Consider the following 17671-nt stretch of genomic DNA (forward strand, 5'->3'; position numbering starts at 1 on the left):
AGAGTCTGTCTTTCTTTCTTTCTCTTTCTTGCAGTCTGTTTTTCTTTCTTTCTCCCTTCCCCTTCCTTCCATCCCTCGCTTCTCTCTTTCTTTTTATGTATGTGAATATACATATATGTATATGCTAATCCTTTAAATAGAAATGAGGAGGTTTATAGCGTAGGAGGGAATAGGCTCCCTGCATGTGGATGTCAGTTAGGAAGCCTGGGCAGTCTATGAAGCCCCTGGTAATGGAATAGCATTTATACCTAGAGTGCAAATGGACATTGGGAGCCCATTCCCCACAGAGGGATACTCTCTCAGTCTAGACACATGGGAGAGGCCTAGGTCCTGCCCCAAATGGTGTGACAAATTTTGATGATCCCCCATAGAAGTTGGGTGGCATGGGATGATGGGAGGGAATACTGGGATTGGTATATATAAAATTAGATTGTTTCTAACTTAAATAAAAAGGGAAAAAAGAAATGAGAAGGTTTTTTATTTTATTATTTTAATTTTAAGTAGCTTGCTTCACATGTCAATCCCAGTTCCCTCTCCCTCCCCTCTTACCATACCCCCCAACCATGCCCCCCATCCTCCCACCCTATCGCCACTTCCTTCCACATAGGCGATATCTAGAGTCTGTCATTTCACTCAGGGCAGGGTCCAGGCTCCCCTAAGATTCCAGTCTGAGAGAGCATCCCTCTTTGTGTTATGGACACACGAAGTCCATTTGTATGCCAGGGATAAACACTGATCCACTGCCCAGGGTCCCATAGGTTGCCCAGGCCTCCTCACTGACTCTCACACTCAGGGGGTCTGGATCAGTCCCGAAATGAGAAGGTTTAAATAAAACATTATCACCTAAATGGAAACATAGAGGACTTAGGGCTCTGGATGAATAGAGCAGGGGGATCCTGTTCCTGATATGGAGATTGAGAATGCCCATGTCTACAGTTCTCTTCTCCCCTGTATGTTTATAGTTAAATTGTGTAATTGAAAATAAAGAAAAAAACTAAAACAGGCCTATAAGATTAGTCTTAATTTTTTAATTAGGAGAGTAAGACTAAACTGGTTCTGGAAGCAGAGGATTTTTTACATCCTGGAAACTCATAATGCACATATGTTTGCATGTCAGTACATTTTAAGGACAGGGCTGATCATTTTAAGCTACAATTCCCCCAACCCAGACCTCACATTTCTCACTTCTGAGATCACACCCTTGGGAGCTACTATTTCTAGATCTTTTAAATGTTTCTTCTCTTGCATCTCTTGGAGCTGAAGATGTGGTTTCATCTTGCATGGGGCGTGGTCATTTTAATGCTGCTATGATGAGTGAGCTATGGCTCACAGCACATGGTATGTTGAATTGACTCACCCAAGAGTGGATCCTTTGCTATTTGCTTTCTAAATAAAGCAGACATCCTAGCAGAGTCTTTTCCTATTCGTGGAGATGGGTCCCACATTTGTAAGATGATGCGGGATGATGTCCTGGGTACACCATCCATCCTGCCCATGTGCTCACCTCCTTGCTCCTCCTTTCAACTTCTGTAGCTCTGTCATATTGTCATTATAAGTAATAGATTTTTATCTCTACCTACAGCTGTCCTAAGAAGGAGGGAACCTTTTCTCACAAGCCATTTGTTTTTCCTAAAGAACACTCTTGGTTCTTCCCCCAGGATGGGGGGGGGCGAGGGCGGGGCACTCTGGAGAAAGGAATGATAGATAGCAGCCAAGTATCTCTTTTTGTTCTCACAGCAGACTCTGATCTTTGACCTGTCCTCTTGCTCCTCTGTGCTCACATGTCCCAGATCCTGTGAATTCATGCCCTGCCTATTCTCTGTATGAGGACTGTAAGAAATAACTGTAGATGATGAAGGACCAAGAATTAACCAGGGAACCATGTTGATGTAGAGAAGTGTATCTATTTTAATTAGGGTTTCTGTTTGCTGTGAAGAGACACCATGACCATGGTAACTTTTTTGTTTGTTTGTTTTGGGCTTTTTTTGTTATTGTTTTTTCAAGACAGTGTTTCCCTGTGTAGCTTTGGAGCCTGTCCTGGAACTAGGTCTTGTAGACAAGGCTGGTCTTGAACTCACAAAGATCTGCCTGCCTCCACCTCCTAAGTGCTGGGATTAAAGGCGTGCACCACCACTGCCCAGCTGATCATGGTAATTCTTATACAGGGAAACATTTAACTGGGACTGACTTACAGTTTCATAGATTTAGTTCATTATCATCATGATGCGACAAGGAGGCATGCCGGCAGACATGGTGCTTAAGAAGGAGCTGAGAGTACTTCATCTGCATCCACAGGCATAGGGAAGTTAACAGTCACACACTGTCCAGGAGTGAGCTTCTGAGACCTCAAAGCCCACGTGCTAGTGACATAACTCCTCCGATAAAGCCTCCTAATAGTTCCACTACAGTGTCCATTCTGCAGAAGGGTAGATTCCTCTTCAGAGGCAGTGGCCTTGTTGATTTTCTTTTCCACAGACCTCCATCCTTCTACTATTCCCTAGTGATGTGCCCTGTAATCTTGGGACTATCTTGTAAAGAATGACCAGTCCTTTGGTGAAAAATTTAAATTGAGTGAATATATATATAATATTTTCTCCTTTGTAAAAATATTTTGGGGGCCTTTAATTGTCCACTATTTGGACCTGAGGGAGGAAAGTCGCCCAGATTAACTCGATATGCCAGGGTACTAATGGCCCTGAGCAGTAATCAGGCAGTTTCTGGCCCTCGGATGGAAGCTTTGAGTGCTGACTACTTCAGTGTGTGCAGTTCCTATGTGGATCTGGGCCTATCTGAGTTTCTCTCTTCTCTCTTTTCCAAGGAATCTACTCCAGTGGCTCCACTATCTTCCTTTTCTGACTACTAATGCAGTGTTTTAGTTCTTTCTTTCTCCCAGAATGCAGTGTCTCCAGATTTAAAATTTGTGCTCTCAACAGACTACTTAGTGAACAGAAACTTGGATAAAATTACCCTGAATCATTTACTATTTTACATAGTGTTCTATGATTTTCATATAGGTTGTGCCTTTTATAATTAGTGGATACTAAACACCAAATGCCTTCTTCATCTCCAAATACTAACAGTGGAACTAGAAATATAAAACAGTTATGATACAGATATTAAGAATTAATGAAACATTTATATTGACACAAGACATAGGGAAGTTGAGCAAAGAAGAAAACTACAAAGAAATCTCTCTTTATCCCTCTTTGTCTCCCTCTCCCTCCCTCTTCCTCTCTCTCTCTCTGTCTCTCTGTCTCTCTCTCTCTCTCTCTCTCTCTCTCTCTCTCTCTCTCTCTCTCTCTCTCTGTAGTTTGAGGTCCCATTTGAATATCTGTGTAAGTCTAAATGCCGTATATGAGGTTTATTGATTGGTCAGAATTAGGTTCCAATGATATGCTTGAAACTCCCAGTCAAATTAGGAAAAGTCATTAGTGGATGAGATTTAGGGATTACACTTCCATCTCAGACTGAGCTCTTGTGATATAGGCAGTGATCTGTCACTTGGCAGTTTTGTTCCCAGAACATGACGCAGTCTGGGTTTTCCCTCACTGGCCAAATTTTCATAGTGCATAAAGTTCCTAGAACTTATAACTTTGCGCCTAAGTTTTATTATTCTTCGTTGAAAACCAAAAAGTGTATATGTAACATGCATTGGGGTTCAATTCTAATAAGTGTGAGGTAATAGCCTGTGATTTTACTTTGCATTCCCCAGATGGTTTATATTACAGAATATTCTTTACATAAAACTGGTTCCCTTTTTCTGAGACACACCACAGTCTTTGTTCATTTTCATTTGTTATTTTCCTTATTACTTGGACATTTAAACTTGTTTATTTTGCAATAATTCCTTATCAGATGTATGGTTTGCAATTATTTCCTCCCATTCAATAAACAATTCTGCTAAATGCTTCCTTTTCTACACAGAAGATTTTTAGTTTGATGTTCTGCCTTTTGTCTAGTTTTGTTTTCATACCTGAACTTTCATTGACATATCTTTAAAAAAAAATCATGTGGGCCACATGTGCAGAATTCTTCTTTCATGTTCTCTGTGGTTCTTTTAGAGCTTCATTTCTATTTAAGTTTTAATGAGCCCAGTTAGTTCACTCTCTGTTACTGTAATGAACTACCCAAGGCTGAGAAATATACAGAGAAATGAGTTTTATTTATTCACAACTTTGGAGACTAAAATTCCCAAATTAAGTTGGCATCATACAATGTCCTGTGGCTTGGTGAGCTATGGCATCTTGGTGAGAGCACATGTAAGAAAATGAGATCATATGTGAAAGATGAAAGAGGTTGGAGATGGATACAGCTGGTTCTTTTATATCAACCTCTCATGGGAACTAGCTAAATCCTACAACAAAACACCAATTCCGTGTGAAGCAGCATCTTTGATGACTTCCCACCTCTGTCTTAAGGTTTATTGTTTTAATTCTTTATGGTTTCATACATGCATATCATGCACAGAGCCCTATCTCTTAACTGTCTAATCAACTCTTAATACTATTGTGTAGACTAGTGGCTGTGATCCTTTAATACATTTTCTTATGTTGTGGTGGCCCCCAACCATAAAGTTGTTTCATTGTTACTTCATAATTACAATTTTACTACTGTTATGAGTCACAATGTAAACATTTGATATGCATGTTATCTTATATGCAATCCCAAAGAGTTTACAGCCCACATGTTGAGAACCACTGATATAGACCAACATGAGTCCTTGGCAGACAAATCACATAAGATCCTTCGCAAATCCATTTTCTATTGATTTTTCTATATGACGTGAGATAGGATCTACTCTCACTTTTTATGTATAGCTATCTACTTATCACAAATATTTTTCTTGAAGACAATGTACTTATCATGTTGTGTGTTCTCATACCATTTGGCAAAGTATGGTCTTATTTCTGAGAAACTTACCTTGTTCATTGTCTATGTTCCAATTTTTTTCTTTAGTGTCTTGCTATTTTAACTACTATTACCCTGGAGTATATCTTGAAGTCAAGTAATTTAATGACTCCAACTTTACTCTGTCTGTACAAAACTTTTTAGGTTCTTCAGGAGGATCAATTACATATCCATGAAAAACTCTTGTAGTACTTTTTTCTGTATCTGTATCATTGAAACTTTGATAGTGATTGCATTTCAAACTGTAAGTCAGGTTTGGCAGTATGGTTATTTCACTCTTGCGATCCAAAACAGCAGGCATCTTCTGCTTACTTGTGTACTTTTAAACTTATTTTACCAATATTTTACAGACTTTAGTGTACAGATCTTTCATTTTCTTGGCTAAATATTTTCCTAAGGCTTTCTTTCATTTTCTCCCTATTTTTTCTTCATCCCTTAGGACGTAGACTTGGTTTGGGGCATTGATTTCTTCATTTGTTAATTTTGTTTTGTTCCTTTTTCAGACAGGTTTTTATTAATATCTAGAAGTTCCCTAATTTTTTTTCTAAAACATGTTTTTTAATTGACTTACACTTTATCACTTGCAGCGTGATGTTTGGAAGTTGATATGCATCATGGAATGACTCAAAGTAGGTAATAATAAAAGTCTTACCTCTTTGTGGTAAGAGCAGATATGATTTATTCACTTCACAGTACCTCTAGAGAACACAATAGGCCATCATCAAGCACAGTTCCCCTGTGGACATTTGAAGAACCCATCCCTCCTGTCTAATGCAATGGTATCCTTTAACCTACTTCTCTCCATTTGTCTTAAACCACGCCTCTAATCATGACCAATCTACCTCTGTAAGGCAAAACCTAGATGTGACACAGTGGTGGGATCATGTGGCTTTTGTCTGTGCCTAGATAACATCTCTGAGGCAATGTCCTGCACATTCATTCATACCATCACAAAAGAATTTCTTTAGTTTTAATGGGTGCATAGCATTCCAGTGGAGGAAAAATAATGGTTTTCATGGGCTGATATAGTGCCTTCCAATTTTAGAACTTAGTTTTTATGTGACCTAATGATCACTACAATTATCGATGATCATTTCATACCAGATATCAAAGAAGTTATAGTCTGCATAATAAGTTTATAAAGTACTTATTTATTTGAGATATTAAACATGGTCCTATTTTCATTGCTTCATTAACATCAAATTTATTTTGTTAAGAATCTACTAAAATTAATGAATAAATAGCACTATTAAACATACAGAATAAATAAAGATAAGTGAAATTCTTGTCTGTCCTTAAACCAGAAATAAACATTTATTTTTCATTACTTGTCTTACCAACATAATATGAGGCTGAATATTCCCTATATAATTTACTTACTTTATTTTATTCTGTTGCTCCTTGTGTTATTCTTTCTTTTATTTTTTTCTTTTATGTTACTCCTATCCATAATATTTTATTCTGCTTTATTCATTCCTGAGGTCCATGTTGGCAAGATTCTTCTGATTCGCTGTAAGATGATGAATTAATGTGAATCTTGTAGCTATGTGATTAAACATTAAGGCTTTGCTAATGAGTGTTTGTTTAGAAATGTGGTCACATGTTCCATTTAGTACATCTTATTTAAATTTTCTTTCTATAACCAGATGAAACACAACACATAAAAAAGACTAGTAAAGTGATGTTGTGGTATTTTCTCCAGAAATAATTGTATAAGTGATGAAAGTCCAAATATCACATGTTATAAGCCATGCTGCATACATTATTAAAACAGGCCTTGTTTGCTTCTTTTTTTTTCCTGTTTTTATATCCTTACTAGTAACCAAATAGTCATTAAAGCAATGACTGGGTCTTTCTATGAATTTCCGCAATTTCAGGAATTTACATTTAGGCCCATGTAATGTTGATGGGAAAATAATAGAATGTGTCAGTAAAACTGGTGAACAACATCTTTTTCTTCTTCATTAGTGAGTGGGCGTCATATCTGAGAACTAAACACTTCCCACAACAGCAAATATGAAAATGTCAGTGTGGATCTAAGGTGCACTAAATCTGTGTATGAAAACTGGCTTCGTTATACTACCAGGACCTGGTTAATCTTCTTTATACATGATACACACACTTAGGTCAATAACTACGCAATTATCTATTGAAAGCAGAAAAACCAGTGCTATTTCCTGACCGAACAGTGGGTGTATTTAAAAACTGACAGATCAAATGTTAGTAAAGGTACAGCTGTCCCAGTGCCTGCCTCGTGACAGTAGGCTGTGGCACTCAGACCAGCTAAATGGTTGTTGACTGACACTGTGCAACTGGAGAAAAATGATTTTCATGTATTTTTATGTCTTTACTATTTTTGAGACAGTTGACAAAATATTTATCAGATTCTTTTATATTTTAAGTTCTCCTTTTAGATGTCTTTTTTTTAGTTTTCTCATCAAGCTAATAAGTCAGTCATGAACTCGGATTCCCAGAAGCAATACTGGGGATTTCCCACAAAGTCTCTGTGCTCTGTTGCTTTCAGACTTCCACAAGGACTCACCGGTCCCTCTACATCCAAAAATGCTTTATGTGATGTAGGAATCTGTAATAAACCGACTTGCACTGATCAGAGCTATCTCTTGCAATTATTTCTTTACTGATTTTGATCCCGTATTACTTTTCAGTTACTAATTCTTTAAAATATATAATTGGGATCATCAAGATGATTCAGTGGGTAAAAGTGCTTGTCATGCAATCTTGAGAACCTGAGTTCAACTCATGGGTCTCACAGTGGAAGAAGATCATCGACTGTAGTTGTCTCCTGACACCCACTTGTAAGCCACGACATGCATGGACCAGTACTAGCTCATGTCAAACACATACACATGGATCAATAATGCTAAATTGAAGTTTAGGAAGAAATTTTTAGCTTAAAAAGTTAAATTTAAATTGATATGCAGTGATTTCCTTATTCTCAAAATATATGATCTTTATAATATTCGTGAAAAGACAATTCATGTCTGTTTTATTAAAGTAGGAAATAAAGGCAAGGAAAAGGGAACATTGTAAGACTGCAGGATCCCATTAACTACAAATGATTATTTTATAATGTTGTTGTCTGTCTGTTCATACCACTTAAGGTAATACTTACCCATAAGTGTGTCTTTTCAGTGAAACTGATTTGTAACTTTATGTAGCGACTAACTTCAAAAACGTATTTTTAACAATATTCTCAAAAGATTTGTCTCTTAAAGTACATATAACAGCAGATCCCTCTTTTCTTTCTGATAATTCATTAGAAACAGCACAGCACAATATTCTTAATTTTCCGCAGTAGTCTAACATCACAAAGAGCATAATTTCCTCTTTACATATTTTATGTAAACATATTGCATCTAATTACCAACATTACATATGACTTTTACATTTTAAATAGTTTTCTTTATTGAAAAGATTTTAAATTTAAAATCATGTAAGTTAGCATATTATCTTGGCACATTTCCCCTTCTGGAAGTGGGTAATTTGTCTTCTAAAATTAGTTATTTCATACACAGAATAGTACTGTAATTTACTAATTCCTTTAAAAATATAAAACAGTATTCTGCATGGATTCAAATAGTCAGCTCTTTCAACAAACTCAACATTTATCTCTAAGAAATTTATTTGAGAAATATCATAAAAGTCTAATACAGAAAGTAATACAACCATTAAACTTTCAAAAAATAAATCACTAATGCAGTTTACCTACTTGATAAATTGTAACTTATCTTCAGGGTTCCCATTCCCATCTCTCTTCCTCCTTCTCTGACAACCAAATGCTTGATGGAATGCTTCTGATCCCTAGCAGAAAAGATCATTTATTCTTTGATAGTGATTTTTAAATTTGTCCATCTCCTCCACTCCAGTCCAATTCCATCAGGAAAAACTGCTGTCTTCCTATTTTGGAAATCAAGGAGTGAACATTGTGCTTGCAAGCAAAGCATTTGTTGAACAAAATTAATAAATTAATTTTTTATTCATAATATTTTAATATGAGTTACTACACAGTTTTGACAAAGGATAAAAGTAACACCAAAATGCAGTTAAATGCATTTTACCCTTGGTTAACTCTTTACAAAATTGATCATTTCAATTTTTATACATATTTACTACTTTGCCCCAAAAGTCTTTCACATCATAGCAAGTAACTATGAATGCATAATTCATATAGGCATATGAAATAAATTCTATTTTAAATGACACTAAATTTTATATAATTATGTGTATACATACACACACATTTATAATCATACACTCAGGGAGAACAAAAGAACGTATTTGTAAAGATACATCTTTAAAAGCAAGAAAACACAGTATCTTGCAATACTGAGGCTCTCTCTGGTATCCCACATATGCTGCAGACACAGCTCAGAGACTCAGATGTGATGCTCATGAATATGCATGAGGTATAATTAGCTTGGAGAATGTAGCTTCATCACCTGTCTTGATTCTGTAGCTGTACTTCAGTAACTTGCTAAGCAATCCTGGAAAGGTTCTCTCCAAATTCCAATGAGTCAAAACAGTTCTGTTTATCCATATTAGTGTTTTCCATTCCCTTATCATTTGAAAGCCTGTCTTTCAAACCTGGGTGTTGGCAGATTGCTTGTAACCAAGAGTGTCATGCCATCAGCCGTCCAATATTTTGAAGACTGTCTGAAAACATTAAGGCCTTATTTTTATTTCTCGGTTTTGTAAATCCAAACATCTCAATTGTACAGACCTATTACAATGACCAACTCAGGGCTCCTTCCCTCCTGTTACTGCTCACTTCAATGTCTTTCATTAGAGTAATGATCCTACTCACCAACTCTGAAACTGTTAATGGCTCCAATTTTCATTTCCCAATACCCCTAATCTGATTTCAAATGTCATGCAAAGGTCATGCCTACCAGTTTACTTCATGGTAAGACCACACACTCCACAGGCCCATGAAACAGAAATACTTGTTCACTCATCCACGCATTAAGATCCCCTATTTCTCTGCCTTCCTCACACTGTTTTTACTCTATCCCCTGAATGCCTTCAGACATCATTTATCTCCTTATATGTCAGCGAAGAATAGTAAACTATAGCTCTAGAGAAATCCCTACCTTCCTAAAAGTCAGGAAAAATAAGATTATTGGAATAAAAAGGCCTAAGATATTTTAAAAGGCAATAGTGAAGGAAGAAACAAAGCAAAACCCACAGTCAGTAAGGAAATCAGCCTGAAAGAATGCAGACTTGTTACTGGACAAAGGTACAGGAGGAGGTGGAGGATCAAAAAATGATAACCCTTCAGCTAGACTGATGGTCACCAATGGCAGCAATAAAAGATGTAATGTCCCTGTACCTTCTGCTGAAGGAAAATAAACTCAGAATGTATTTAAATGATGCTGGGCCAATACTTTCATCGGAATAAACAATATTTTACAAGTTATACACTGGTAAATTCACCTACAGATAAATAAATAATTAGAATACTTTTATATTCATGAGGGAATCAGATTTGTAGTTTAAAACACACATACCCACACACACCATTTTATAAGTCTAATATTACTCTTACACAAATACTAGGCAAGGTCATTAAATAAAAACAAAAGTATAGACTGATTTTCTTCATCAAAACATATGTCAAACTTCTTGACGAAATTATATCAAATCCAACTATTCATTAGAAAGATCATACAATGTTTGTAAGTTAATTATAGTAACTATTCATTAAAAAGATTATACAGTGTAAGTGAAGTTAATTATAGGAACAAAATAGATAAATTTGAAAAATCAAACAATATGTTTTAAAATATTAGAGAAATGAAAAACAACAGGTGTAAAGAGAAGCCTTCCCGCCAGCCTGGTTCCAGAGTCGCATGAGTCCCAAATGAACACACAGGAGGCTATATTAATTATGAAGCTGTTGGCCTTGCTTGGTTCTTACTGGCTAGCTCTGACTTAAGTAATTACCCCATAGTTGTTAATCTAAGTATTTCTCTTACCAGAGAAATTTCCGGGCTTCCTACCCCATGGCGGTTACATCTTGACTTCCCGTGTTTCTCCTACCTAGAGTCTTCCTGGATTCCTAGTCCCACCTATTTTGGTTTCCTATTGGCCAACAGTGCTTTATTGACATATACACAGGACTTCCCCCACCAAACAGGTTCCAAGGTTACTTCTTAAAAATAGTCTCAGCATACAATGACTAAGAGACCTTCTCTACCCACTCCTAAGAAGGTATGTTGCATAAAAGGAAACCCTTCCACCAGCATCATATTTCAGAGTAAAATGTTTAAAAATTTTCTTTCTAGTTCAGGAAAAGGGAAAGGATATCTGTCTGTTCTCATTGCTTTCATTCAACATTGTATTGTATACCTCAGCCAGCCCAATAGGCAGGAAGACAGAAAATAAAAGTGACCCACACTGAAAGCAACCAGTGGTGTCTAAGTATGATAGCCAATGTGATCTCTTAAAAAAAGTTACTGGAACTGATAAACAATTTGATCAATATTAAACAGTACAGCAAAATATACAAAATCAATCATTTACAGTTTCTGTCAACAAGGAATTAGAAACTGAAGTTAAAATGGACAATAGCATCAATAATGATGATAAAAATAAATTTTATAAAAGTTCAAAATGCCAAGGAACTGATTATTTTTTAAATAAATAAAGAAAAGCTGAGTAATTAAGAGATATACAATCAGAAAATCCAATATGTGTATGCTGATAATTTTAGAAACATTGGGAGAAATCCTAATAAAACCTGGCTAGCTTTTATTCTTTAGAAATTGGCACAAATGTTGAAGACTTCACTGGGAATAAAAGAAAAAACAATGACACAGTTGCTTAGTTGGACTTAAAGGTTTTTTTTTACAAAATTGTGGTATGTAGACGAGATAGTGTTGGTCAATATGAACAAGTAGACAACTAAACAGAAGAGTCCAGACGTATATCAAAACAACATAGTCCAAAGTACAAAGGCAATTTATGTCAAGTCCATAAAGGCACACATAAGAATTGGATATTTGTGTTAAAAATGTCTTATACCATAATCCAAAAGTAACCCCCAAAACCCAATAGACCTGTGGATAAGTTTTTAAAATATTAAGAACTTATAATACAAAAGAACTACTTATGTTCAAAAAGATGCTTAACATGGTGCATCAACAGAAAAATTGAAACTAAAAGCAAAATGCCTACTTATTAGGATGTCAAAGTTTTCAAAATCATGAGGATTTGTTGGAATGTACAGAAATAGAAAATTCTATTGATGGGGATTTAAAATAGTTTAAATACCTTGTCGATCTGGTAGTAATTTCTTAAAATCTTAACCATTTACCTACACGTGATTCCATCTTTCAACTTCAGGGTATTTACTGCTAGGGAAATGAAATCACATGTTACAAAACATCATGCAATAATGATCAAAGAAACTCTCTTTAGAATACACAGGGCAGAAAAAATAATCCCAATAACAATCAGGTGATAAATAAATAAGTGGTTTGAGGCGTATCCATGTAGTTAATCTGCCTACCAGTTGAAATCAAATATTGATACACAACACTGAGGAGCGTCCAAATGCATCCAAATGTAAGTAGGTATATTATTTTAAAGATTGTGATAAATTTATAGAAGGTTGTGTAAATTGCAAACATAATGTTGGAAATTAGATGAATGCTTAGAAATGGAGGGAAGATTTGGGAGACGATATGGGTGGAATAGGAAGACAATATAATGAAATAACAACATATTTGGCAATTTTATTGTGATGGTGGTTTCAGGGTTGTATATATGTCAAAATGTTAAACTTGCCTCATTCTGTTCAGAAGGACCGAGTTCTGACCTAGAATCCACATTGAAAACCTCAGCTAAGCATAGTTGCTTGTATTCCCAATGTTGAGGAAACAGATACTGACTGACTCCTGGGGGTCTGAGCAGCTGGCCAATCCCTACTCTGGGAGTTCAAAGCCAGTAGAAGACTGTATCTCAAAGACAAATGGTGACAGCATTTAAGGATGACATCTATGAGGCTGGAAGTTGTGCATCAGCCTCCACATATTCTCTCTCTCTGTCTCTTTTTTATCTCTCTCTCTCTCACTCTCTGTCTCTAAAGGTGAAGAAAATGTTCTCATTTTTCACTGGCTTCCTTTGTTTTTCCAAGTTGTATCTAAATTGTGAATGACCCCCATTATCTTCATGATTCAGGATCACCATCATCATCCTGTGATATCTTACTACAATAATATTCTCCTCTGACAAGAACCCTACCCACATACACTTTACCCTTCTTTAAATTATCTCCCATCGAAGTACCAACCAGGCCACAACCATGCTTAGCCTTGGAGATTAATTAGACAGAGATCAGGTGCATCCAGAATGATATGGTCATAGACCCTCTCCATTTGTCTTGGAATACTAAGCTTTGGAAATGTTCTCTACTGCTTAGCTTTCTTGTCTTGCTTTCCATTGTCAAACAGATTGTCAGCTATCACTTCTGCTGTTTTTAGGTCTTCTTAGGTGATTGTCAAGTAGAATCTCTGTAATATCTTATATTAAATCTGTTTTGATTCAGAAAACTTAGAATTAGACAAATAATGATATGTATGTTATAATAAATACAGAAGCTGGATGAATAACCTGAAACTTGCTATCTTTTAGTAAAGCATGTGGAATTTTAGTCAAGTACGTAGAATTCAGTTTATTGTTGTATTTCTGTTTCTTATTGTTATTTTAATTTTTTAAAAAGGTATAGCCCAGGCTGGCCTACAGCTCATAACCTTCCTGCTCTTCTACTTCAGCACATCCTACCTGTTGTGCCACCATAACTCACTTACTTCTCTTTTTCATGTTATTTACTAATTGTTGAATGAGTATACAAAGTAATTGGTATCAATGTGGCATTTTCATATCTACACTGTTATTGTTCATTTGTCTTTCCCTGACCCATTCTTTCCTGCTTCTCATGCTGGTTCCTGTATTCCCCCAATAATCCCACTTCCTCTTTCATGCCACATACCATTCACTACCCTCTGTTTTTAATTACTCTCTTCTTCTTTTAAGATTGTTCATCTTATGGTCTTCTCTCTAGTTTCATCATACACACACACTATATATATGTGTATTATATTTACTACATATAATATATATGATCCACATATGAGAGAAAGCATGCTATATCATGTATTATTTGTCCTCTGAGTCTGGCTTATTCTACTTAACATATTGATTTCCTAGGCCATTGATTTTCTTACAAATTTCATGAACTTATTTTTCTTTATAGCTACTTAACATTCCATTGTATAATATTTGTCACATTTTCTTTACCCCAAGTACAATTCAGTTTTTCACATCTTTTTTCTAAGATAAATAATACTTAAGTAGTGTTACTATATCAGTTCCAAGGATAAAACCTGGATCTAAGAATCCCCTCTTTCTAGAAATTCCACACAATTCTAATTCAAGATTGGCTTTTCAGTGAACTGTATGTGGAAGTTTCCTGTCTCAGAGTCATTCAATCCCAAATACAAGCAGCCACTTCCCAAATTACCACACAGAGGCTTAATATTACTTATAAATGCTCAGACAATAGCTCAAGCTTATTATTAACTAGCTCTTACATTTTAAGTTAACCCATATCCCTTATTTATGCTCTGCCAGGTTTTGGTCCCTTTTCTCAGTACAGCATGCTCTCTCTGTGTCTGGCTGGCTGGCATCTCCTGACTCTGTCCTTTTCATTACCATCATCCTTAGTTTGGTTGCCCCACTTATACTTCCTGCCTGGCTACTGGACAATCAGCATTTTATTAAATCAATTCCAATAACAAATCTTTACAGTGTACAAGAGGATTATTCCACAGCAGTAAACCTTTTCCATTTTTATTTATGGATATGTTTCTATCATATACCTTGCTGTATATCTTAATATTGTATCATTGATCTGACTCTTAATCAGTCAAGTACTTAAATAGAAACTTGGATTAACACATTAAAACAAATTTGACCATAGCATGACGACATTTTGACATCTTTCCTAGATTTGCTGAAACAACACAACTGAAAAATAGTATTTATTAGGATGCTGCAAGTGCCTTTGAAGGGTGTCATGTCTAGAATAAACCAAATTCAGATATATAGATTTAACTATAGGTAGTTAAGATTCTAAGAGAGACATGCATGCCCCCCTAGAGAAGGGGAAAGGGACAAGATCTCTTGAGCAAATTGGAAGAATGGGGGTAGGGGAGAGGGAGCTAGGAGAAAGAGAAGGTGTGAAGAGGAGGGGCAAAGAAGACATGAGGGAGCAGGAAGGTTGAATCAGGAGAAGAATAAAGGAGAGAAAGATAAGAGATACTGGAATAGAGGGAGCATTATATGTTTAAAGAGAAATCTGGCACTAGGGAAATGTCCAGAGATCTACAAGGATGACACCAACTAACAATCTAAGCAATAGTGGAGAGACTACCTTAAATGCCCTTCCCTAATGATAAGATTGATGACTGCCTTATATGCCATCCTAGAGCCTTCATCCAGTAGCTGATGAAAGCAGAAGTAGACACCCACAGCTAAGCACTGAGCCGAACTCCTGGAATCCAGATATAGAGAGGTAGGAGTGATGAGCAAAGGGGTCAAGACCAGGCTGGTGAAACCAACAGAAACAGCTGACCTGAACAAGGGGGAGCTCATGGACCCCATACTGATACTGGGAAACCAGTATAAGACTCCTACAGACCACCTGATTGTGGGTGTCACTGAGGAGACCTCGGAAATCTATGGGGCCTCTGGTAGTAGATCAGTATTTATCCCTATCATATGAACAGCCTTTGGGAACCCATTCCACATAGAGGGATACTCTCTCAGCCTAGACACACTGGGGAGGGCTTAGGCCCTGCTCCAAATGATATGGTAGACTTTGAAGATTTCTCCATGGAAGGCCTCACCCTCCCTGGGGAACAGAAAGGGGATGGGATAGTGGAGGACAAGAGAGGAGGGGAGAGAGAGGGATCCAGGATTGGCATGTCAAATAAGCTTGTTTCTAATTTAAATAAAAAGAATGAAAAAAAAGATTCTCCAACCCTTGTACTCTAAAATATTGACCCATTTAAAATTTACACGTAAGATCCTATTTGATTCACCTCTTGGTATGTATGCATTATGCAATGGCTTCTAAAAAGCAAACACTATTTAAATGGATAAGTAGACAGGAAGTTAAGCGATCCCTTTCCAGTTCTATTATTTTTGTGTCACTCTGTTCATATCTAAGCCTAAGCTAATACATATTGCCTAGAGATCCCCAGGTTCTAAGATTTTCAATTAGAAGTTCATGTTTTGCAGTGGAACTTAGAGATGTGTTTAAAAAGAGATTAGCTTTTGTTTCCTGACAATGTAGGAAGAGCTTTCTGCTTGATGAGAGGTAAAGTCAATGGATGATTTAGCTCTTCATTTGCTTAACTTGTAGCCCTGGCTACTGAGAGATGATGTCACTGCAACATTTCCCACTTTCATTTATGGAATCCAGAGCACCTCATCAGGCCCACTTTGTCTACCTGTCTAAAGAGTACTGTTGGAAGGTTTCTGGCCCAATGCTTCTCAACTCACACAGTGAACAGTTTCCGTCATTGAATATCCTTTGAAAAATCTGCAACTCTAAATCCAGAATCCTTAAAGGAGGCCCTGTATATCTGCTGCCTTCTGTGCCTTACCACGCTGTGGTTTAAAACGTGACACCTTTTCTTCTATCCACAGGCAACAAGTCCTCGGGGCTTATTAAAGGAAGATGCCAAAGGCTCCCTTCAGAAAAGCTTCAGGATCCTTAATGAGGCCAAGAAGCTAGCAAATGATGTGAAAGGTTAGTGTGGTCATTGTTTCTATTATGTTGAGGTTAATAGCATTATAATGGGAGGAGACTACACCACACTGTTAAAAAATGAAACTGTGAGCTGTGACTTATATACACAATATAACTGACCTTTCTCACAGGCCTGACAATACTTAGTCTTCAAGCTTCACCAAGCAAATTTTCATAATTTTAACCTAATGTCTACAGCATTGTTTCACCTATCTAAAACAGAAATTTTCAGTGTTATAAAGCTGTAAGCTGCTAAACTCCATTTGATGTGGTTTTAAAAATAAAATTCAAGTAAATGCTGAGCTAGGACAATGTGGCATGAATGTGTTAGTGAAATCTTCAGTTTTGACAATAGGTTCTGGAGTCTTTAAACATTTACAAAATAGTCATGTATTGTCTTCTTAATTAAAGACATAAAAGTGTACAAAGCGGTTTCTACTCTGAGACATTATCAACGTTTGTAAGCATGGCTGCTATCAGTGTAAGCTATTGTGTCTATCATTTCACTCAAGTACCACCTGTTTCTCGATCCTTTTTGCCTGTTTCTCTAGCCTCATGCCTTGGCATCATCTGACTTTCATCCACCTCCCAAACATAGCTACACATGGACCCTCACATATACTGTCATCCCAAGGTGCCATAGGGTCATAGTGGTATTCCATCTCCTTAAATTTGCACATTCTCCTGTATTTCTGCATCAACAAACCTTATAACAAAGCATCACATTTTAGTTCAGCAGCATTATAGATGCTGAGTAGAATGGGCAAGAGGATGGCAAGTTCAAGATCAGACCAAACTACTTAAGTCCTTGAGCCGGGGCCATGGCTCATTGATAGAGGACTCAGTTCCTGTACACAAAGTCCCAGGTTCCGTCCTTAGTTCTTCAGTCACTTACTCAGTCCATCAAACAACAATTAAATAACT

General features: G+C 36.7%; 1 protein-coding gene across 3 annotated transcripts in view; it reads left to right on the forward strand.

Moving 5' to 3' along the window:
- Positions 1-17671, forward strand: part of Lama2 (laminin subunit alpha 2) — a 549107-nt gene that overhangs the window by 448910 nt on the left and 82526 nt on the right. For all 3 annotated transcript variants that reach the window (XM_013110210.3, XM_013110209.3, XM_005065788.4), the window contains exon 41: positions 16645-16747. In XM_013110210.3, coding sequence (XP_012965664.1) covers positions 16645-16747 — 103 coding nt within the window. The remainder of the gene's footprint in view (positions 1-16644; positions 16748-17671) is intronic.

This window comes from Mesocricetus auratus, unplaced genomic scaffold (genome assembly GCF_017639785.1).
Source record: "Mesocricetus auratus isolate SY011 unplaced genomic scaffold, BCM_Maur_2.0 Super-Scaffold_100018, whole genome shotgun sequence".
Classification (NCBI taxonomy): Eukaryota; Metazoa; Chordata; class Mammalia; order Rodentia; family Cricetidae; genus Mesocricetus; species Mesocricetus auratus.